The 24,984-nt window shown below is 54.9% G+C and overlaps 1 protein-coding gene across 1 annotated transcript in view; it reads left to right on the forward strand.

The window, feature by feature from the left end:
- Window positions 1–5,930: 5,930 nt before the first annotated feature.
- Window positions 5,931–24,984, forward strand: part of DHX9 (DExH-box helicase 9) — a 95,661-nt gene continuing 76,607 nt past the window's right edge. Inside the window, exons 1-2 of the mRNA XM_075320605.1 lie at window positions 5,931–6,013; window positions 14,066–14,200. Coding sequence (XP_075176720.1) covers window positions 14,090–14,200 — 111 coding nt within the window. The 5' untranslated portion in view covers window positions 5,931–6,013; window positions 14,066–14,089. The remainder of the gene's footprint in view (window positions 6,014–14,065; window positions 14,201–24,984) is intronic.

Here is a 24,984-nt window from a genome sequence, read left to right on the forward strand (position 1 = left end):
GACCACAATCCCCTCAGCTGGTTGCACACCGTCTCTGGGACGAATGGGCGATTGTTGCGATGGAGCCTTGCGCTCCAGCAATACAACTTCACCATTCGCCACAAAAGGGGCCGGGACCACGGTAACGCAGACGGGCTGTCCCGACAAGGAGAGGTCGCGGACGGGCGCACGGGGGAACACCGGAGTGTGCTGCCCCCTAGCGCCCTCAAAAGGGGGGAGGTGTGAGGCAAACCCTGGGATATGAAGATGAATTATGACTTCCAGTCATAATCGCTCTCATCACTCCATGGCAGTGCCCCCTCCCTTCTTGTTCTCAGATGTCCAGCATCTGTGAAGGTGTCACATCCCATGTCCATCTCCTGTGATATGGAGATTAGGTGATGTGGGAACAATGGACACAGGATGACCCCCTGCCGTGACCCTGTAGTAGGGGCTGCTATCTAATTAGCAAGGCTATGGAAGTATCCAGACAGAACGACTCCAGTAAAAAATGGTTCATATCTCGCAAGCCATATTTCCGATAAATATGGCAACCATAAAAATGGTGTCTCCGCATGCGGACGATGCTGGCACACCCTTTTTATGGGAGCAGGACCTGGGGAAATACCCCAGGCGTGATATCAGCCAATGGGGAACTAGTAGGCAAGTCATGAGTCCTCTCGTTCTGTAGCTAAATTCATAGCTGTCACAATGAGAGCGTTGGCGTCCGCCTACGACGCTCCCAGGCAAAGTTATGGCCCATATTCCATGTTGGGATATTGTCCATAACTCAAGCCAGGGGTGGAGCAGTGCTCCCTCTGAGGTCACGAAGGTAGGAGGGGACCTGGATTTGCCCAGGTTGATAACCCTACTTCGGCCATTTTCCAGCGTTCTTTCGCTGGGGGTTACGTGTAGGAAACATCTGTGGGAAGGATCCTAGAAACCTGGCCTACAGCGCCCCCCTGTGGCCAGACGCACAAGGTAACTGCTGGAACTGTGTATGCCTGTTTGTAACCCATGCTTTGCTTGTAACTGTACTCTGACATATGTATATTCTGTAGATTCCCTATTGTATATATTGTAGTTTCTAGTGTGCTTTAGGCTGATTAAATTATATAATTAATCTTGGGCTGTTCTGTTATCTCGATCTTGAATCCCACGTCTGTGTGTTCGGCTAATAGTTACCGTGAAGCGGTTGGTGGCAGCGAGTTGTGCCAAGGATTATTGTGGGGAGGCCAGTGAGATTCGGGGAGGTTTTATATATTCCGCCCGCGGAGGTCGGGGGAATATATACCCTACTCTCACCGGGGACCCTTCAATAATCGGCATAAGTAGTATAGCGGCCTCCTTGCTTATTGTCGGGCAATTCCATAATTGGCCTGACTATAAGAGGGGCGCTAGAGAGCGCGTCACGTGCTCTGTCTGTCGGTCGGGAGGTATAAAGGAGGGGTGACCCCCACTTGTTACCCCCCGATTGTAACGTACTGGTAGCCAGCGCGGGGGATTTCTGAGTGACCCCCCCGGTGGTTTGTGACACCACCATTCATGATCGGAGATGTCCCTGATCACATGATGAACTGGAGAAACTGTATCCGCGCCCAAAACTCTAGAAACCCCCCCAGTGTATGCACAGGCTAAACTGATAGCAGCATAATCCACCCCTGTCACATTGCATTATACAATGAGAAAAAACACTGCTGCGCTGATCCGTCTGCGGAGGTCCTGTGCATCAGGGTTATTATAAATGGAGAAGATGTCTGAATAGAGAACCAGAAGAGGTTAATGCCAGGGGTAAATCTGAACTAGGGGCAGTACATTCATTCGGTAGAAACTTACTGTAGAGTCCTATATAATGCTGGAGACTGGCGTGATCCAACATCCGGTATCTCCAGGTGACTGGTAAGTAAATGGCGCAGCGCACAATCCAGAGATCCACTGTGAAGGTGGGGGGTGACAGCTGACGTCATGCACCTGGCTCATCACAGCGGGGAGTCATCAATCAACCTGACATCTGCAGTGACGCCGCATCAACCGAGCGGAAGAGAAGCGGCTGCTCTGTCAACATTAGCAGGAGCTGCCCGCGACCAAACCGGGCCGGCGCCAGGCAGAATTACCAACCCAACTGCCTGTGGCTGCTTAGGCCCATAGATAGACAGATATTTTTTATTTTTTTATTTTATGTGGCCTCAACTCCTTTTAGAGAGGATAAAAACCTTCGTAAGAAAATAAATATTTGGTTTGCCATTATTTCTGAGGCGCCAATCTACTGTATATACATATATCTTCTGAATTTAAAAAAAAAAAAGGTTGATCCACTGAGATGTTAATTGCATTTCATTCGTGGGTTTTTTACTGCATAATTTTATGTTTTGCTTTAAATTTTCCAAATGAAGTGACAAGTATACTTTTAAAAAAAATAAATAAAATGATTAAAGGACGGCAATAATATATTTATGTATTTTGTTTACTTTTTTATTCCATCTGCGGGGTGATCTCTGGACGGGGAACTTTCCTGCGCGTCTTCAAAGACAACATTTTTACATTCATTTTGTTTATTCAAGTTTTTGATCAGATTAAAAAAAGAGAAAGGAATTTGAAAGATTCGTTACATTTATGGTGACTTTGGATTTTTGTAATGCAAAGAGTTAAAAGCTTAAAACTGAAGTGTGACAGGACGCGTGCAGCAGCGGGTGATTGTGACAGGACGCGTGCAGCAGCGGGTGATTGTGACAGGACGCGTGCAGCAGCGGGTGATTGTGACAGGACGCGTGCAGCAGCGGGTGATTGTGACAGGACGCGTGCAGCAGCGGGTGATTGTGACAGGACGCGTGCAGCAGCGGGTCATTGTGACAGGACGCGTGCAGCAGCGGGTGATTGTGACAGGACGCGTGCAGCAGCGGGTGATTGTGACAGGACGCGTGCAGCAGCGGGTGATTGTGACAGGACGCGTGCAGCAGCGGGGGATTGTGACAGGACGCGTGCAGCAGCGGGGGATTGTGACAGGACGCGTGCAGCAGCGGGGGATTGTGACAGGACGCGTGCAGCAGCGGGGGATTGTGACAGGACGCGTGCAGCAGCGGGGGATTGTGACAGGACGCGTGCAGCAGCGGGGGATTGTGACAGGACGCGTGCAGCAGCGGGTGATTGTGACAGGACGCGTGCAGCAGCGGGTGATTGTGACAGGACGCGTGCAGCAGCGGGTGATTGTGACAGGACGCGTGCAGCAGCGGGTGATTGTGACAGGACGCGTGCAGCAGCGGGTGATTGTGACAGGACGCGTGCAGCAGCGGGTGATTGTGACAGGACGCGTGCAGCAGCAGGTGATTGTGACAGGACGCGTGCAGCAGCAGGTGATTGTGACAGGACGCGTGCAACAGCGGGTGATTGTGACAGGACGCGTGCAGCAGCGGGTGATTGTGACAGGACGCGTGCAGCAGCGGGGGATTGTGACAGGACGCGTGCAGCAGCGGGTGATTGTGACAGGACGCGTGCAGCAGCGGGTGATTGTGACAGGACGCGTGCAGCAGCGGGTGATTGTGACAGGACGCGTGCAGCAGCGGGTGATTGTGACAGGACGCGTGCAGCAGCGGGTGATTGTGACAGGACGCGTGCAGCAGCGGGTGATTGTGACAGGACGCGTGCAGCAGCGGGTGATTGTGACAGGACGCGTGCAGCAGCGGGTGATTGTGACAGGACGCGTGCAGCAGCAGGTGATTGTGACAGGACGCGTGCAACAGCGGGTGATTGTGACAGGACGCGTGCAGCAGCGGGTGATTGTGACAGGACGCGTGCAGCAGCGGGGGATTGTGACAGGACGCGTGCAGCAGCGGGTGATTGTGACAGGACGCGTGCAGCAGCGGGTGATTGTGACAGGACGCGTGCAGCAGCGGGTGATTGTGGCAGGACGCGTGCAGCAGCGGGTGATTGTGGCAGGACGCGTGCAGCAGCGGGTGATTGTGACAGGACGCGTGCAGCAGCGGGTGATTGTGACAGGACGCGTGCAGCAGCGGGTGATTGTGACAGGACGCGTGCAGCAGCGGGTGATTGTGACAGGACGCGTGCAGCAGCGGGTGATTGTGACAGGACGCGTGCAGCAGCGGGTGATTGTGACAGGACGCGTGCAGCAGCGGGTGATTGTGACAGGACGCGTGCAGCAGCGGGTGATTGTGACAGGACGCGTGCAGCAGCGGGGGATTGTGACAGGACGCGTGCAGCAGCGGGTGATTGTGACAGGACGCGTGCAGCAGCGGGTGATTGTGACAGGACGCGTGCAGCAGCAGGTGATTGTGACAGGACGCGTGCAGCAGCAGGTGATTGTGACAGGACGCGTGCAACAGCGGGTGATTGTGACAGGACGCGTGCAGCAGCGGGTGATTGTGACAGGACGCGTGCAGCAGCGGGGGATTGTGACAGGACGCGTGCAGCAGCGGGTGATTGTGACAGGACGCGTGCAGCAGCGGGTGATTGTGACAGGACGCGTGCAGCAGCGGGTGATTGTGGCAGGACGCGTGCAGCAGCGGGTGATTGTGACAGGACGCGTGCAGCAGCGGGTGATTGTGACAGGACGCGTGCAGCAGCGGGGGATTGTGACAGGACGCGTGCAGCAGCGGGTGATTGTGACAGGACGCGTGCAGCAGCGGGTGATTGTGACAGGACGCGTGCAGCAGCAGGTGATTGTGACAGGACGCGTGCAACAGCGGGTGATTGTGACAGGACGCGTGCAGCAGCGGGTGATTGTGACAGGACGCGTGCAGCAGCGGGGGATTGTGACAGGACGCGTGCAGCAGCGGGTGATTGTGGCAGGACGCGTGCAGCAGCGGGGGATTGTGACAGGACGCGTGCAGCAGCGGGGGATTGTGACAGGACGCGTGCAGCAGCGGGTGATTGTGACAGGACGCGTGCAGCAGCGGGTGATTGTGACAGGACGCGTGCAGCAGCGGGTGATTGTGACAGGACGCGTGCAGCAGCGGGTGATTGTGACAGGACGCGTGCAGCAGCGGGTGATTGTGGCAGGACGCGTGCAGCAGCGGGGGATTGTGACAGGACGCGTGCAGCAGCGGGTGATTGTGACAGGACGCGTGCAGCAGCGGGTGATTGTGACAGGACGCGTGCAGCAGCGGGTGATTGTGACAGGACGCGTGCAGCAGCGGGTGATTGTGACAGGACGCGTGCAGCAGCGGGTGATTGTGACAGGACGCGTGCAGCAGCGGGTGATTGTGACAGGACGCGTGCAGCAGCGGGTGATTGTGACAGGACGCGTGCAGCAGCGGGTGATTGTGACAGGACGCGTGCAGCAGCGGGGGATTGTGACAGGACGCGTGCAGCAGCGGGTGATTGTGACAGGACGCGTGCAGCAGCGGGGGATTGTGACAGGACGCGTGCAGCAGCGGGTGATTGTGACAGGACGCGTGCAGCAGCGGGTCATTGTGACAGGACGCGTGCAGCAGCGGGTCATTGCGCCATGGCTGCGCATTATTTTCATTATTTTTCCCCTTTTTTCTTTATTTCTGGAGGATTCTGACTGAAGAATGACGAGCTCTGGACATATCTGAAGCAATTCTGTGTCCCTGCGAGCTTTCTTCACCTAAAGTAGCCATGATCCTTCCTGCACACAAAGGCTTTGTTCTCCTGAGGTGTTTTCTGTAGTAGGCTTTCTAATTCATTACAATGGGCAACGAATGACCACTTTTTTTATGCTAAAATCTTTTGTAAAAGGCAACCTCCCGTTTTACAAGTAGATCTTGTGTAGAAATTAAATGGAGAATTCTTTTTTTTTTTTTTTCTTTTTTAACGTTTTCCATTTATCAAAAAAAAAAAAATGCCCTCTTCAAAGATGGCGCCGAGCGCTCCCCGCCGCTTCCCTGCACAGTGCACAATACAACTTCCGGTTCATGGTTCCCTTTTGATTGGCGGACGTGGATTGGCGCATGCGCACATTGCTGTGACGTGTCTACGTGCGGTATCTGCGCGGCCATTTGGTTCGTGCCTGTGTAGTGAGCGCTGCGGCCTGTGGTGCGGACGCGCGGATATCCCGGTGAGTCGCGGTTCTTTGTGACTATCGTGACATGCTACTGTATAATGAAATGTAGAGTGTTACCACAGTGCTATCGTGTACAGTGGCCGTGCGTGCACACGTGACATGCGGCTGCGGCCTGGGCCATTTGTCCCCGCACGGAGACTGTGCCGCGTCCTCCTGTAGCGTCCGGCACTGATCACACTGCGCGCGGCTCTGTATGGACAAAGCGCTACTGTTCTCTGTTATCAGCCCTTTTGTGCGGCCTCTCTGGCTGGGTCTGATATATCGGCCATGCTTTTGCTTCTATAGCAGCCACATATACCACAGCACAGTACAGAGGCGACTCTAAGGCTACTTTCACACATCCGGTTTGAGCCCTGCGGCTCAATCCGGCTGTGAAAACACAGCATCCTTTGCATACGTTTTTACATGCGGCCGGTCCGGTTTTTTCCGGTTGCGGCATGCTACTGAGCATGCGCAGTGGAAAATACCGCATGCGGCGACCGGATGCGGTTTTTTCCGCATCGCGCCGCATCCGGCCTCCATAGGGATGCATTGAAAAATGCGCCGCAGCGGCCGGATGCGGCGCGATGCGGTGTTTTTTGCCGGAGCAAAAAACGTTGCAGGGTACGTTCGATCCGGCCGCCGCATCGGCTAAATCTGCCGCATGTGGCAAAAACCGGACCGAACGCAAGCCCCTGCGGCACAATGCGGCACTAATGTAAGTCAATGCAAAAAAAAACGCAATCGGCGTTACAAAAGCCGGTTGCGGTTTTTCTGCAGAACGCCGTATTGTGCCGCAGAGCAAAAATCCGGATGTGTGAAAGTACCCTAAGGCTACTTTCACACATCAGTTTTTTGCCATCAGGTTCAATCCGGAAAAAAACGGGTAAAACGGATCCAGTACCGCATCCGTTTTTTCCCCATAGACTTGCATTGTTACCGGATTGTACCGGATGGCTTTGCGGTGCATCCGTTTTTTTCCGGATGCGGCAAAATAAATAAATGCGGCGGCCGGAGGCAACGTAGCTTGCAACGTTTTTTTGTCCGGCAAAAAAAACGCATCGCGCCGGATCCGGCGCGATACGGCGTGTTTTACAATAGAAGCCTATGGACGCCGGATCCGGCGTAATGCGGTAAAAAACGGATGCGGCCGCCGGATCCGTTTTTGTTAACTGCGCATGCACCAATGTAATTAACAAAACGGATCCAGCCAAAAACCGGACGAAAAGGATGCAAAAACGGATGCAAACCGTATCCACCGGATCCGTTTTTTAACGGATCCGGCATAACGGATCCGTTAAAAAAACGGATCCGGTGGATACGGTTTTCACTTTTTTTTCAGGATCCGTTGGATCAGGAAAAAAAAGGACTGTGCCTGAATACAGAAAACTGATGTGTGAAAGTAGCCTAAGGCTGCTTTCACACATCCGGCTTTTGCAATGCGGCACAATCCGGCACTTTGCAGGAAAACCGCAACCGTTTTTTTTGCTGCCGGTTGCGTTTTTCCTGCATAGACTTTAATTAGTGCCGCATTGTGCCGCATGGGCTCGCGTTCGGTCCGGTTTTTGCCGCATGCGGCAGATTTAGCCGATGCGGCGGCCGGATGGAACGTTCCCTGGCACGTTTTTTGCTCCGGCAAAAAAACCGCATCGCGCCGCATCCGGCCGATGCGGCGCTTTTCCCAATGCATCCCCATGGATGCCGGATGCGGCGCGATGCGGCAAAAACCGGACCGGCCGCATGTAAAAAGCTTATGCAAAAGATGCGGTGTTTTCGCCGCATCCGTTGCATAGGCTTCACAGCCGGATTGAGCCGCAGAGCTCAAACCGGATGTGTGAAAGCAGCCTAATTAGGCTGCTTTTACACTTGCGTTGTGCAGCATCCGTCACGATCAGTTATGTGACTGATGCAACGGATGTGTTGCAGATAGTGGTGCAATTGATGTGAATACGGCTAAGTTCACACTTCAGTTGTTTTGCATCAGTCACAATCCGTAGCCTTGAGGAATTACGGAATCCTGCAAAATATTTTGCAGGAATCCAGTATTTCCCCATAGACTTCTATTAGTGACGGATTGCGACTGATGACCCTGTGTTGCATCCGCTGCGTCGCGGTCCGTCGTTTTTGACTGAGCGGGGAGCAACGCAGAATGTAGCGTTTCTCGGGCCGTCAAAATTAACGCGCCGCGCAGGAATCTGTCGCCATCCGTCACACTTGCAATGTATGTTTATGGTGCTGGATTCCGTCGTAATCCGTCTTACGACGGATTCCACCATGCTCTACTGAGCATGCCCAGCATGTTTGGCACGCCCACTGGGCTGTCCCAAACACAAACGAATCATGACTGATCCGTCAAAAAACGGACGCACAGCGGATGTAACGGACGCAACTGATCCGTTTTTTCACAGGATTCCTGTGAAAGGAATCCTGTGAAAAACACATCAGTTGCATCAGTTGACATCTAAAAAACAACTGATCCGTTGCTGACGGACCTGACGGATTGAAAACAACTGAAGTGTGAACTTAGCCTTAGGCTAGTTTCACACTTGCGTTGGGTTGAATCCGCTGGGTCAGTTGCTGCGTCGTTTTGACGCATCCGTTATTTTTGTGTTGTCAACGGATGCAACGGGTCCGTTATTTCACAGGAATCCGTTAGCTGATTCCTGTGAAATAACGGACCGTTGCATCCGTTTGGCGTCCATTAGGCGTCCGTCTAACGGAATCCGTCGGCTCTGTTTTATTTCTTTTTTCATTTTTTTTCATTCTGGGCATGCTTAGTAGAAATTAGCGGAATCCGGCAGCGGATTCCGTTGTTAAGCACTTAGCAACGGAATCCGCTACCATAGGGAACCATTATAAATTTTAACGGAACCAACGGAATCCGTTGGTTGGCGTTATTTTGACGCCAGCATTTAACGTTACATTCTGCGTTGCTTCCGCTCGGCGGAAGCAACGGAGCATCGGCCAACGGAAGCAACGCAGGTACTTTTGGCACAATCCATCATCAATGCAAGTCTATGGGAAACAACGGAATCCGTTAACGGATTCCGCTGTTTCCCAAGACAGCGGATTGCACAAAAAAAAAAACAACGCAAGTGTGAAAGTACCCTTAGAGTACTTTCACACGCGTTGTTTTCCTTCCGTTACAATCCGCCCTTTTGGAAAACAGCGGAATCCGTTAACGGATTCCGCTGTTTCCCATAGACTTGTATGGGTGACGGATTGTACCAAAAGGACCTGCGTTGCTTCCGCTGGGCGATGCACCGTTGCTTCCGCCCAGCGGGAGGAACGCAGCATGTAACGTTGTTTTGAGCAGCGGAATCCTCAGGATTTCACTGCGCATGCTCTTTTTTTTTTTTTTTTTTGAAATCACAAACTTTATTTTGTCTCGCAGTGGCCGAACGTTCAGCTGAGCGCTCGCCCGCCGGCATGCCCGGCCGCCTGCAAGTGACAGCGCTTAGCTGAGCGCTCGCCCGCCGGCATGCCCGGCCGCCGGTAAGTGACAGCGCTCAACTGAGCCACCGGCCGCCGGCTATTGAGAGCGATCAGCTGATCATTCACAATAGTCTGCTGCCGGTAAAACTGTAAAGAAGAAAAATTAAAAAAAAAAAAAAAGCTTTCCGTTGTTTTGTAGCATCCGTTGTGCCACTATATGCAACGCATCCGTTGCATCCGTAACACAACGCAATGCTACGGAACCCGTCCAACGCAAGTGTGAAACTAGCCTTAGGCTAAGTTCACACTTCCGTTTTCAATCGATCAGGTCCGTCAGCAAAGGATCAGTTGTTTTTTTAGATGTCAACTGATGTGTTTTTCACAGGATTCCTTTCACAGGAATCCTGTGAAAAAACGGATCCGTTGCGTCCGTTAGGCTAAGTTCACATTTCCGCTAAAATGTATCAGTCACAATCCGCTGCTCTTGTAAACAACGGAATCCGTTTAGCGGATTCCGTTGCTCCCATAGACTTGTATGAGCAGCGGATTGTGACTGATGATGCTGCGTTGCACCCTCCGCCCGACTGATCAGTCGTGGAACAACTGACCGCCGGGCGGGAGGAACACAGCATGTAACGTTTTTTGAGCAGCGAGATCCGTCTGATTTCGCTGCGCATGCTCTCTGGCTCCCTGCACACGTCACCAGCTTTGGTTGGTTACCCGATATTTACCCTGGTTACGGTGCAAGGAGCCAGCGCTAAGCGGTGTAGGCCCGTAACCAAGGTAAATATCGGGTAACCAAGGTAAACATCGGGTGCTTTGCTACCCGATATTTAATCTGGTTACGTGTGCAGGGAGGCCGACACTTCCCCGCTCGGCCCCGCCCCCTCCCGCACTCCGCACATGTGTGTACACACACACACACACACACAGGTCCCCAGCCATGCAGACAAGCACTGCCACTGACACCCTCGTCTGGCCCCGCCCCCTGCTCGGCTCCGCCCCCCGCACTCCGCATGTGCACACACACACACTCACCTGTCCCCAGCCATGCAGACCGCAGCACTGCCACTGACATCCTCAGCGCCTGGCCCCGCCCCCGCTTGGCTCCGCCCCCTCCGCATTCAGCATGTGTACACACACACACACATACATACACACACACACACCTGTCCTGCAGTCCCTGTGGCACTGACGTCCTCAGTGCCACGGCCCCGCTCAGCTCCCCCCCCCCACCCCCCCGAACTCCGCCCCCCTCACACAACGGAATCCAACAAAGAATTCTGTTCTTTGTCATCCGTTGTACAGCGTTGAACAGCGCATCAGTCACATGCGTCAAGCGACGCATGTGACTGATACAAAACAATGGAAATGTGAACTTAGCCTTACATCCGCTGTGCGTCCGTTTTTTGACGGATCAGTCATGATCCGTTTGTGTTCGGGACAGCCCAGTGGGTGTGCCAAACATGCTGGGCATGCTCAGTAGAGCATGACGGAATCCAGCGCTGGATTCCGTTGTAAGCCGGATTACGACAGATCAGATGATCTTCATAAAGCCGGGCAATCACCTGATTGGCCGCCGCTGGAGAGAGATTCCCTGGACATTGACTTCACACAAGCTCTGAGCATGCTCAGTGTGAAACAACGCAATTCAGCACTAAAAACGTTGCATTCTACGTTCTGTCCAGCCGGCGCTCAGTCATAGCGACTCAGCGTCGGCCGGCGGATGCAACGCAGACACATTAGTCGCAATCCGCCGTCCATACAAGTCTATGGGAAACAGTGCAAGCCGTTAATGAATGCGCTGTTTTCCAAAGCGGCGGATTGTGACTAGCGCAAGTGTGAAAGTGGCCACACACCTGTCCTGGGGAGTGTAACGTTCCGTCTCATGCTGTGGATGGAGCTGAGCGCGGTTCATTACGTCCTCCTGGCTTGCCGCTTTTTCTTCTGATTTTGCGCTGCGCCACCATTACCGCTGTTATTAGCAACACATGCATTACTACTGTGATAGGGTCTTTATTAAAGGGAACCGGTCACCAGATTTGTCCCCTATAAGCTGCGGCCACCACCAGTGGACTCTTATATACAGCGTTCTAACATGCTGTATATAAGAGCCCAGGCCACTGTGTAGAACATAAACATCACCTTTATAATACTCACCTACGGGGCGGTCCAGTCAGATTGGTGTCGCTGTTCTCTGATCCGGTGCCTCCTCTCTGCTGCGATTGCTGTCCTCATTTTACTGAGCCGGGTATGGATGACATGGCCGACTCTACGGTCTGGCGCAGGCGCACTTTCATCTGCGCATGCACGAGGAAAGGGTAAAAACCGCCTGCACATGCACACTGCAATACTTTGATCTGCACTCAGCAGAACATATTAAAGTGCACCTGCACAGGACCTCAATGCCGGCCGGTGTGGAAGACGCAGGACGTGTCATGCACCCAGACTCTAGAAGGAGGACAGCGTATGCCACAGAGAGGAGACGCTGCGGGAAGCAGCGACACCCACCGGACCGGACCGCCTCTAGGTGAGTATTATAAAGGTGTTTTTTATATGTTCTACACAGCGGCCCGGGCTCTTATACACAGTATTCTGGAGCACTGTATATAAGGGATCACTGGTGGTGGTCGTAGCTTACAGGGGACAAATCTGGTGTTAGCTTCCCTTTAAAATGGCGCTGTAGTCAATGTATGCATGTACCGTGATCTCCAGCGCCATTTTATTGAAGACACCATGGAGAAGACGATGAGCGGCATGAGATTTTTTTTTTCATCTGCGCATGTGCCGATGCCATAGTCTTCTCCACAGTGTCTTCTATAAGATCACAGTGCACGCATGCGCGGACTCCGGCGCCATTTTAATGAAGACATCATTACACCAGCAATGGACACACATTGGCAATAGCGGTAATGGCGGTGCAGCGAAAAATGTAAATAAAGAAAAGGAGGACACCAGAGAGGAAGCGGCAGAGGCCTCCCGACCCCTGCACACGAGAGTCACAGAATGCACCAAATCCTGGAGCTGCAATCACAGATCCCATCTGAAGAGTGAAGGCGACAGTTCACATCCCGGAGCCAGTGTGGCGCTGCCTGCACTTTATGGGAAAATCCTGCTGGTTGGTTCCATTTAATGCTGTTTACCTTCAGATTAACCCCTTAATGACCCATGACGTACTGGGTATGTCATGGATCGTGTGAGGTTAATCCCCGCCCCCTGCCGTGGGTAGGTTGCGGCAATCCGCGCACATATCAGCTGTTTTCAGCAGCTGACGTGTGCCTGCTAGTCGCGAGTGGAATCGCTTCCACCCGCGGCCATTAACCCCTTACATCTCGCTGCCAAAATCTGGCAGAGAGATGTATATGCACGCTCCCATGACAGTGACTTACCCCGCCCCCATCGGAAGTCACGTGACATGATCACATGACTTCCGGTGGTTGCCATGGTAGCATAGGGTCATGTGATGACGCCTGTAGCTAACATGAGTCACTTCCTTTCAATGCCGGAATACAGCCGGCATTGACAGTAAAGCACCAAACCTGCAGTTCTCAGCTCTGTAGCTGTGATCTGCAGATAGATAAGAGCGATCGGATTGCTGATCCCTGTAGCCCCCTAGAGAGACTAGTAAAATAAAAAAAAAGTAAAAAAAAAGTTTTAAAATTTTTAAAAAAACCTAAAAGTTCAAATCACCCCCCTTTCACCCCAATGAAAATTAAAGGGTTAAAAAAATATACACACATTTGGTATCGCTGCGCTCAGAAACGCCCGATCTATCAAAATATAAAATCAATTAGTCTGATCAGTAAACGGCATAGCGTCAAAAAAATTCCAAACTACAAAATTACGTTTTTGGTCGCCGCAAATTTTGCGCAAAATGCAATAACATGCGATCAAAACTTAGCATCTGCGCAAAAATGGTACCGCTAAAAACGTCAGCTCGAGACGCAAAAAATAAGCAGTCACTGAGCCTCAGATCCCGAAAAATGAGAACGCTACGGGTCACGGAATATGGCGCAAAACGTGTGCCACTTTTTTTTGGACAAGCTTGTAAAATGTTTTAACTTCTTAAATACAAGTAAACCTACTCATGTTTGGTGTCTACAAACTCGCACTGACCTGAGGCATCACATAGATACATCAGTTTTACCATATAGTGAACACCGTGAATAAAATATCCCAAAAACTATTGTGCCATCACACTTTTTTTTTTTTGCAATTTTTCCACACTTGGAAATTTTTTTGCCATTTTCCAGTACATTATATGGTAAAACTTTATGGTTTCATTTAAAAGTACAACTCGTCCCACAAAAAACAAGCCCTTACATGGCAATATTGACGGAAAAATAAAAAAGTTACGGCTCTCGGAAGAAAGAGAGTAAAAAAAAAACAAATGGAAAAACACAAAATGCCCGGGGGCTGAAGGGGTTAAAGGGAACCTGTCCCCAGTTTTGTCCCCTATAAGCTGCGGCCACCACCGGGCTCTTATATACAGCGTTCTAACATGCCGTATATAAGAGCCCAGACCGCTGTGACAACATAAAAAACACTTTATAATATCACCTAACGGGCGTGCGGGGCCATGTGGGCGTCTCCGGTGTAACTGCATTGATGATGTATGTTGTGTGTTCACAGGTCACAAGAACGTCCTTTACCATCATGGGTGACATCAAGAATTTCCTGTACGCTTGGTGCGGGAAGAAGAAAGTGACTCCAAACTATGACATCCGGTCGGCGGGGAATAAGATGCGGCAGAAGTTTGTGTGTGAGGTGGGTATTCTGCCATACGGTGATGGGGGGCTGCGATGTGCCGTCACGTTGTGATCCTTGGGCACAGGGCGTCTCACCGCTCTATAGTAATACACCGCTCCACTTGTATGTTTTCTAGTATCTGCTGATTGTCTCCTTTATTGCACACAGCGGTATACAGCGACACCACGCAGCTGTGTACAGCGACACCACGCAGCTGTGTACAGCGACACCACGCAGCTGTGTACAGCGACACCACGCAGCTGTGTACAGCGACACCACGCAGCTGTGTACAGCGACACCACGCAGCTGTGTACAGCGACACCACGCAGCTGTGTACAGCGACACCACGCAGCTGTGTACAGCGACACCACGCAGCTGTGTACAGCGACACCACGCAGCTGTGTACAGCGACACCACGCAGCTGTGTACAGCGACACCACGCAGCTGTGTACAGCGACACCACGCAGCTGTGTACAGCGACACCACGCAGCTGTGTACAGCGACACCACGCAGCTGTGTACAGCGACACCACGCAGCTGTGTACAGCGACACCACGCAGCTGTGTACAGCGACACCACGCAGCTGTGTACAGCGACACCACGCAGCTGTGTACAGCGACACCACGCAGCTGTGTACAGCGACACCACGCAGCTGTGTACAGCGACACCACGCAGCTGTGTACAGCGACACCCACGCAGCTGTGTACAGCGACACCCACGCAGCTGTGTACAGCGACACCACGCAGCTGTGTACAGCGACACCACGCAGCTGTGTACAGCGACACCACGCAGCTGTGTACAGCGACACCACGCAGCTGTGTACAGCGACACCACGCAGCTGTGTACAGCGACACCAGGCAGCTGTGTACAGCGACACCACGCAGCTGTGTACAGCGACACCACGCAGCTGTGTACAGCGACACCACGCAGCTGTGTACAGCGACACACGCAGCTGTGTACAGCGACACCACGCAGCTGTGTACAGCGACACCACGCAGCTGTGTACAGCGACACCACGCAGCTGTGTACAGCGACACCACGCAGCTGTGTACAGCGACACCACGCAGCTGTGTACAGCGACACCACGCAGCTGTGTACAGCGACACCACGCAGCTGTGTACAGCGACACCACGCAGCTGTGTACAGCGACACCACGCAGCTGTGTACAGCGACACCACGCAGCTGTGTACAGCGACACCACGCAGCTGTGGTACAGCGACACCACGCAGCTGTGTACAGCGACACCACGCAGCTGTGTACAGCGACACCACGCAGCTGTGTACAGCGACACCACGCAGCTGTGTACAGCGACACCACGCAGCTGTGTACAGCGACACCACGCAGCTGTGTACAGCGACACCACGCAGCTGTGTACAGCGACACCACGCAGCTGTGTACAGCGACACCACGCAGCTGTGTACAGCGACACCACGCAGCTGTGTACAGCGACACCACGCAGCTGTGTACAGCGACACCACGCAGCTGTGTACAGCGACACCACGCAGCTGTGTACAGCGACACCACGCAGCTGTGTACAGCGACACCACGCAGCTGTGTACAGCGACACCACGCAGCTGTGTACAGCGACACCACGCAGCTGTGTACAGCGACACCACGCAGCTGTGTACAGCGACACCACGCAGCTGTGTACAGCGACACCACGCAGCTGTGTACAGCGACACCACGCAGCTGTGTACAGCGACACCACGCAGCTGTGTACAGCGACACCACGCAGCTGTGTACAGCGACACCACGCAGCTGTGTACAGCGACACCACGCAGCTGTGTACAGCGACACCACGCAGCTGTGTACAGCGACACCACGCAGCTGTGTACAGCGACACCACGCAGCTGTGTACAGCGACACCACGCAGCTGTGTACAGCGACACCACGCAGCTGTGTACAGCGACACCACGCAGCTGTGTACAGCGACACCACGCAGCTGTGTACAGCGACACCACGCAGCTGTGTACAGCGACACCACGCAGCTGTGTACAGCGACACCACGCAGCTGTGTACAGCGACACCACGCAGCTGTGTACAGCGACACCACGCAGCTGTGTACAGCGACACCACGCAGCTGTGTACAGCGACACCACGCAGCTGTGTACAGCGACACCACGCAGCTGTGTACAGCGACACCACGCAGCTGTGTACAGCGACACCACGCAGCTGTGTACAGCGACACACGCAGCTGTGTACAGCGACACCACGCAGCTGTGTACAGCGACACCACGCAGCTGTGTACAGCGACACCACGCAGCTGTGTACAGCGACACCACGCAGCTGTGTACAGCGACACCACGCAGCTGTGTACAGCGACACCACGCAGCTGTGTACAGCGACACCACGCAGCTGTGTACAGCGACACCACGCAGCTGTGTACAGCGACACCACGCAGCTGTGTACAGCGACACCACGCAGCTGTGTACAGCGACACCACGCAGCTGTGTACAGCGACACCACGCAGCTGTGTACAGCGACACCACGCAGCTGTGTACAGCGACACCACGCAGCTGTGTACAGCGACACACGCAGCTGTGTACAGCGACACCACGCAGCTGTGTACAGCGACACCACGCAGCTGTGTACAGCGACACCACGCAGCTGTGTACAGCGACACCACGCAGCTGTGTACAGCGACACCACGCAGCTGTGTACAGCGACACCACGCAGCTGTGTACAGCGACACCACGCAGCTGTGTACAGCGACACCACGCAGCTGTGTACAGCGACACCACGCAGCTGTGTACAGCGACACCACGCAGCTGTGTACAGCGACACCACGCAGCTGTGTACAGCGACACCACGCAGCTGTGTACAGCGACACCACGCAGCTGTGTACAGCGACACCACGCAGCTGTGTACAGCGACACCACGCAGCTGTGTACAGCGACACCACGCAGCTGTGTACAGCGACACCACGCAGCTGTGTACAGCGACACCACGCAGCTGTGTACAGCGACACCACGCAGCTGTGTACAGCGACACACGCAGCTGTGTACAGCGACACCACGCAGCTGTGTACAGCGACACCACGCAGCTGTGTACAGCGACACCACGCAGCTGTGTACAGCGACACCACGCAGCTGTGTACAGCGACACCACGCAGCTGTGTACAGCGACACCACGCAGCTGTGTACAGCGACACCACGCAGCTGTGTACAGCGACACCACGCAGCTGTGTACAGCGACACCACGCAGCTGTGTACAGCGACACCACGCAGCTGTGTACAGCGACACCACGCAGCTGTGTACAGCGACACCACGCAGCTGTGTACAGCGACACCACGCAGCTGTGTACAGCGACACCACGCAGCTGTGTACAGCGACACCACGCAGCTGTGTACAGCGACACCACGCAGCTGTGTACAGCGACACCACGCAGCTGTGTACAGCGACACCACGCAGCTGTGTACAGCGACACCACGCAGCTGTGTACAGCGACACCACGCAGCTGTGTACAGCGACACCACGCAGCTGTGTACAGCGACACCACGCAGCTGTGTACAGCGACACCACGCAGCTGTGTACAGCGACACCACGCAGCTGTGTACAGCGACACCACGCAGCTGTGTACAGCGACACCACGCAGCTGTGTACAGCGACACCACGCAGCTGTGTACAGCGACACCACGCAGCTGTGTACAGCGACACCACGCAGCTGTGTACAGCGACACCACGCAGCTGTGTACAGCGACACCACGCAGCTGTGTACAGCGACACCACGCAGCTGTGTACAGCGACACCACGCAGCTGTGTACAGCGACACCACGCAGCTGTGTACAGCGACACCACGCAGCTGTGTACAGCGACACCACGCAGCTGTGTACAGCGACACCACGCAGCTGTGTACAGCGACACCACGCAGCTGTGTACAGCGACACCACGCAGCTGTGTACAGCGACACCACGCAGCTGTGTACAGCGACACCACGCAGCTGTGTACAGCGACACCACGCAGCTGTGTACAGCGACACCACGCAGCTGTGTACAGCGACACCACGCAGCTGTGTACAGCGACACCACGCAGCTGTGTACAGCGACACCACGCAGCTGTGTACAGCGACACCACGCAGCTGTGTACAGCGACACCACGCAGCTGTGTACAGCGACACCACGCAGCTGTGTACAGCGACACCACGCAGCTGTGTACAGCGACACCACGCAGCTGTGTACAGCGACACCACGCAGCTGTGTACAGCGACACCACGCAGCTGTGTACAGCGACACCACGCAGCTGTGTACAGCGACACCACGCAGCTGTGTACAGCGACACCACGCAGCTGTGTACAGCGACACCACGCAGCTGTGTACAGCGACACCACGCAGCTGTGTACAGCGACACCACGCAGCTGTGTACAGCGACACCACGCAGCTGTGTACAGCGACACCACGCAGCTGTGTACAGCGACACCACGCAGCTGTGTACAGCGACACCACGCAGCTGTGTACAGCGACACCACGCAGCTGTGTACAGCGACACCACGCAGCTGTGTACAGCGACACCACGCAGCTGTGTACAGCGACACCACGCAGCTGTGTACAGCGACACCACGCAGCTGTGTACAGCGACACCACGCAGCTGTGTACAGCGACACCACGCAGCTGTGTACAGCGACACCACGCAGCTGTGTACAGCGACACCACGCAGCTGTGTACAGCGACACCACGCAGCTGTGTACAGCGACACCACGCAGCTGTGTACAGCGACACCACGCAGCTGTGTACAGCGACACCACGCAGCTGTGTACAGCGACACCACGCAGCTGTGTACAGCGACACCACGCAGCTGTGTACAGCGACACCACGCAGCTGTGTACAGCGACACCACGCAGCTGTGTACAGCGACACCACGCAGCTGTGTACAGCGACACCACGCAGCTGTGTACAGCGACACCACGCAGCTGTGTACAGCGACACCACGCAGCTGTGTACAGCGACACCACGCAGCTGTGTACAGCGACACCACGCAGCTGTGTACAGCGACACCACGCAGCTGTGTACAGCGACACCACGCAGCTGTGTACAGCGACACCACGCAGCTGTGTACAGCGACACCACGCAGCTGTGTACAGCGACACCACGCAGCTGTGTACAGCGACACCACGCAGCTGTGTACAGCGACACCACGCAGCTGTGTACAGCGACACCACGCAGCTGTGTACAGCGACACCACGCAGCTGTGTACAGCGACACCACGCAGCTGTGTACAGCGACACCACGCAGCTGTGTACAGCGACACCACGCAGCTGTGTACAGCGACACCACGCAGCTGTGTACAGCGACACCACGCAGCTGTGTACAGCGACACCACGCAGCTGTGTACAGCGACACCACGCAGCTGTGTACAGCGACACCACGCAGCTGTGTACAGCGACACCACGCAGCTGTGTACAGCGACACCACGCAGCTGTGTACAGCGACACCACGCAGCTGTGTACAGCGACACCACGCAGCTGTGTACAGCGACACCACGCAGCTGTGTACAGCGACACCACGCAGCTGTGTACAGCGACACCACGCAGCTGTGTACAGCGACACCACGCAGCTGTGTACAGCGACACCACGCAGCTGTGTACAGCGACACCACGCAGCTGTGTACAGCGACACCACGCAGCTGTGTACAGCGACACCACGCAGCTGTGTACAGCGACACCACGCAGCTGTGTACAGCGACACCACGCAGCTGTGTACAGCGACACCACGCAGCTGTGTACAGCGACACCACGCAGCTGTGTACAGCGACACCACGCAGCTGTGTACAGCGACACCACGCAGCTGTGTACAGCGACACCACGCAGCTGTGTACAGCGACACCACGCAGCTGTGTACAGCGACACCACGCAGCTGTGTACAGCGACACCACGCAGCTGTGTACAGCGACACCACGCAGCTGTGTACAGCGACACCACGCAGCTGTGTACAGCGACACCACGCAGCTGTGTACAGCGACACCACGCAGCTGTGTACAGCGACACCACGCAGCTGTGTACAGCGACACCACGCAGCTGTGTACAGCGACACCACGCAGCTGTGTACAGCGACACCACGCAGCTGTGTACAGCGACACCACGCAGCTGTGTACAGCGACACCACGCAGCTGTGTACAGCGACACCACGCAGCTGTGTACAGCGACACCACGCAGCTGTGTACAGCGACACCACGCAGCTGTGTACAGCGACACCACGCAGCTGTGTACAGCGACACCACGCAGCTGTGTACAGCGACACCACGCAGCTGTGTACAGCGACACCACGCAGCTGTGTACAGCGACACCACGCAGCTGTGTACAGCGACACCACGCAGCTGTGTACAGCGACACCACGCAGCTGTGTACAGCGACACCACGCAGCTGTGTACAGCGACACCACGCAGCTGTGTACAGCGACACCACGCAGCTGTGTACAGCGACACCACGCAGCTGTGTACAGCGACACCACGCAGCTGTGTACAGCGACACCACGCAGCTGTGTACAGCGACACCACGCAGCTGTGTACAGCGACACCACGCAGCTGTGTACAGCGACACCACGCAGCTGTGTACAGCGACACCACGCAGCTGTGTACAGCGACACCACGCAGCTGTGTACAGCGACACCACGCAGCTGTGTACAGCGACACCACGCAGCTGTGTACAGCGACACCACGCAGCTGTGTACAGCGACACCACGCAGCTGTGTACAGCGACACCACGCAGCTGTGTACAGCGACACCACGCAGCTGTGTACAGCGACACCACGCAGCTGTGTACAGCGACACCACGCAGCTGTGTACAGCGACACCACGCAGCTGTGTACAGCGACACCACGCAGCTGTGTACAGCGACACCACGCAGCTGTGTACAGCGACACCACGCAGCTGTGTACAGCGACACCACGCAGCTGTGTACAGCGACACCACGCAGCTGTGTACAGCGACACCACGCAGCTGTGTACAGCGACACCACGCAGCTGTGTACAGCGACACCACGCAGCTGTGTACAGCGACACCACGCAGCTGTGTACAGCGACACCACGCAGCTGTGTACAGCGACACCACGCAGCTGTGTACAGCGACACCACGCAGCTGTGTACAGCGACACCACGCAGCTGTGTACAGCGACACCACGCAGCTGTGTACAGCGACACCACGCAGCTGTGTACAGCGACACCACGCAGCTGTGTACAGCGACACCACGCAGCTGTGTACAGCGACACCACGCAGCTGTGTACAGCGACACCACGCAGCTGTGTACAGCGACACCACGCAGCTGTGTACAGCGACACCACGCAGCTGTGTACAGCGACACCACGCAGCTGTGTACAGCGACACCACGCAGCTGTGTACAGCGACACCACGCAGCTGTGTACAGCGACACCACGCAGCTGTGTACAGCGACACCACGCAGCTGTGTACAGCGACACCACGCAGCTGTGTGCACTCCTCCTGAGCCTCTGCAGGTCACAATGTAACTAATCTGTATTACAGGGCTGTTATCCAGCTATATGCATAAAGCCTTAAAGTGACCCTCCATCCCCCCAAACCCAAGTGTGGCTATATGTGTCTCCCACCGAAAGAACAAGAGCACAGTGCGGGGTTGCATCACTAGTGTTCACTCTCGGGTCTGTCCTGCAGGACCCCCCTAACACCTCAAGAGTGTTTTGGGGCTTCCTGGTTGTCTGTCCTTTTACCACCGATGTGCAGGGTGGGAATGTGAAACTGATATCCGCCAGACGTCTGACAGTCATCATCCGGGACGCCTGATCATTGTCTTCCTCAGTATGCCGGGACGGGGGAGGGGGGGAGGTGGTGTGTGCCTGTGTGTTCTTCAGCACAAGTACTTTCCTCCCTAGGTCATGGACTGCCAGGGGGGGTTCTTCAGGACAGGTACTCCCTTCCCTAGGTCATGGGCTGCTGGGGGGGGATTCTTCAGCACAGTTACTCCCTTCCCTAGGTCATGGGGGGGGGGGGTTCTTCAGGACAGGTATTCCCTTCCATAGGTCATGGGGGGGGGGGTTCTTCAGGACAGGTACTCCCTTCCCTAGGTCATGGGGGGAGATTCTTCAGCACAGTTACTCCCTCCCCTAGGTCATGGGGGGGGTTCTTCAGGATAGGTACTCCCTTCCCTAGGTCATGGGGGGGGGGGGTTTCTTCAGGACAGGTACTCCCTTCCTTAGGTCACTGTGGGGGGGGTGATGTTCTTCAGGACAGGTACTCTTTTCTTTTTTTTTTTTTTTTTTTCCCTAGGTCACGGGCTCCCAGGGGGGTTCTTCAGGACAGGTACTCCCTCCCCTAGGTCATGGGGGGGGGGGGGTCTTCAGGACAGGTACTCCCTCCCCTAGGTCATGGGGGGGGGGGGGTCTTCAGGACAGGTACTCCCATTCCTAGGTCATGGGGGGGGGGGGGGTCTTCAGGACAGGTACTCCCATTCCTAGGTCATGGGGGGGGGGGGGTTCTTCAGGACAGGTACTCCCTTTCCCTAGGTCATGGGGGGGGGTGGTTCTTCAGGACAGGTACTCCCTTCCCTAGGTCATGGGGGGGGGGGTGGTTCTTCAGGACAGGTACTCCCTTCCCTAGGTCATGGGGGGGGGGTTCTTCAGGACAGGTACTCCCTTCCCTAGGTCATGGGGGGGTTCTTCAGGACAGGTACTCCCTTCCCTAGGTCATGGGGGGGGTTTCTTCAGGACAGGTACTCCCTTCCTTAGGTCACTGTGGGGGGGTGGTGATGTTCTTCAGGACAGGTACTCTCTTTTTTTTTTTTTTTCCCTAGGTCACGGGCTCCCAGGGGGGTTCTTCAGGACAGGTACTCCCTTCCCTAGGTCACGGGCTGCCGGGGGGGGTTTCTTCAGGACAGCTTTTGCGTTCCCCTCCTTCCACACTCTGCCTACCAGGGTGTGCCTCTCTTTCTCATCCAATGGGAATACAGCGTGCCTTCTAGGTCTTTACCTCTTGTTTCGGCACCAATACCACCATTCTGCTTGGCGCCATCTTCCCTACACGCCGGCTCCTCCGTGCCTTCAGCCTCCGTTCCTTTGCTTGCTGTACCCTCAGCACCTGCGGTCCTCGCAATTCCCCGAGTCTTCTGGACTGCTGAACCCTGGTTAGCTCTGCCACCTACAGGCAGCTCCTTCTCCTGCACCTCTCCTGGCATTTCCCTCTTTCTACGCCTGTCCTCAGGTATTCTCGCTCCCAATCTTGGGCTCTAGTTTTTCACTTTGCCTGCGCTTCCTGTCATGAAAGGTTTCCCTCTAGTCAGACCTCATCCCTTTGTCCAACCTGTAGCCCCTCCACACGTACCGCCAAATGGGCTTCAGCTCTCTCCTAGGCAGTTGCTGACCTAACCAGGTATCCCAGGCTCTGGTTCCGGTCATTGAACAGCTACCTATCCCATCGGCACAGGGGTCTCGCGCACTTCCACTCGGGCTTCCCAGGTCCTCAACTCCAATGTGGCCGACCACGTTAGAGATGCAAGAAGTGAGTTTACTGAACCTCCGGAATGGTCACTCCATAGCCCGGACATCTGCAAGCACTCCGCCTCTACATCGCCAGGATGGCTTCTTCAGGCGATTGGGCTCTTTTCGTAATTCCGGACGGACAAAGGCCTTCATGCTTCCAGTTCCACCATTGCTCGCTGGATCCGGTCTGCTATCCGCGTGTCCTCTCGTGGTCTCGGCTCGCTCCACGCTCGCAGTTTCAGACTGGGCGGTCTTTCTCCAGGCCCCGGTCTTGCAGTGGCTGCTACCTGCTCTTCCGTTTGTACTTGGGTTCACACCTGCACGGGTGGCTTTTCCAGGTCGCAGAGGTCTCCGCTCAGACTTGAAGGTACTTTCCTCTGCCCACCCTTGGATCTTCTTTGGGACTTCCCATGGTTTCCTTTTGTCTCTCACTGAAGCAAAAAAGAAAAGATTTTGGACACTCACCTTAAAACCTTTCTCTCAAAGGCAGAATTGGCTGAACAAGGTATTTAGAAAAAGCCTTCCCTATCGGTTTTACAGAAATGTGGCCACTATTGCAGAGTAGTGCCCCACCTGTCTAACACCCGTCTGCTCAAGACCCCTCCGGATCAACATTAAACCCACCCAAATGGGTCTGTACCTTCTGTGGACCTCCAATACCTTGCTTCCGGTGTAGAATCAGAGACTCCTTCTCACAGGCGTGTGTGACCGCAGGCTGCGCCTTCCATCATCCGCTTTACGGCATATTCAGCGACACAGGTCCGCGTGGCCTGGCCTATACAGCTCTGAAAGGGTTTATCTTCCGGGTACCCTCAGGACGACGTTCTCCATCTCTCCTCTTAATTACAACAGGCCTCAAAATTCTCATATGATCACTATTGGGAAGCGCATGTCACTCCAAATCTGTGGAGGCTCCATTTGCCTTAGATCCTGGTCTAATCACTTGACGTCCACAAAGGTCCGTACTGGACTCTCCTTCCCGACTCCTTGTGAAGCGTTTAGTTGCTGCTACCCCAGTATCGTAAGCTCTCAACCTCTCGGAGCATCTAGAAGGCTTTGGTTTTTTTGTGACTCCTTTCCATGTGGGTGACAAATCTGTCCTTATTCAAGCCTAAATCTTCTTGCCATTCTTGACTTAAGGGTGGGCACGAAGCCCTCCGCTTCCAGGTCTTCTACTAGGTCAACCACAGAACTGCAAAGTTCTATTTTGCCTTTTCCAAGAATTTTCTTATTTTGTGTTAAAGCACTTCAGGCTGCTGTCCTCTAGGCAGTGTGCGTGGTCGGGCTGCTGTCCTCTAGGCGGTGTGCGTGGTCGGGCTGCTGTCCTCTAGGCGGTGTGCGTGGTCGGGCTGCTGTCCTCTAGGCG

Source organism: Anomaloglossus baeobatrachus, chromosome 8 (genome assembly GCF_048569485.1).
Source record: "Anomaloglossus baeobatrachus isolate aAnoBae1 chromosome 8, aAnoBae1.hap1, whole genome shotgun sequence".
Classification (NCBI taxonomy): Eukaryota; Metazoa; Chordata; class Amphibia; order Anura; family Aromobatidae; genus Anomaloglossus; species Anomaloglossus baeobatrachus.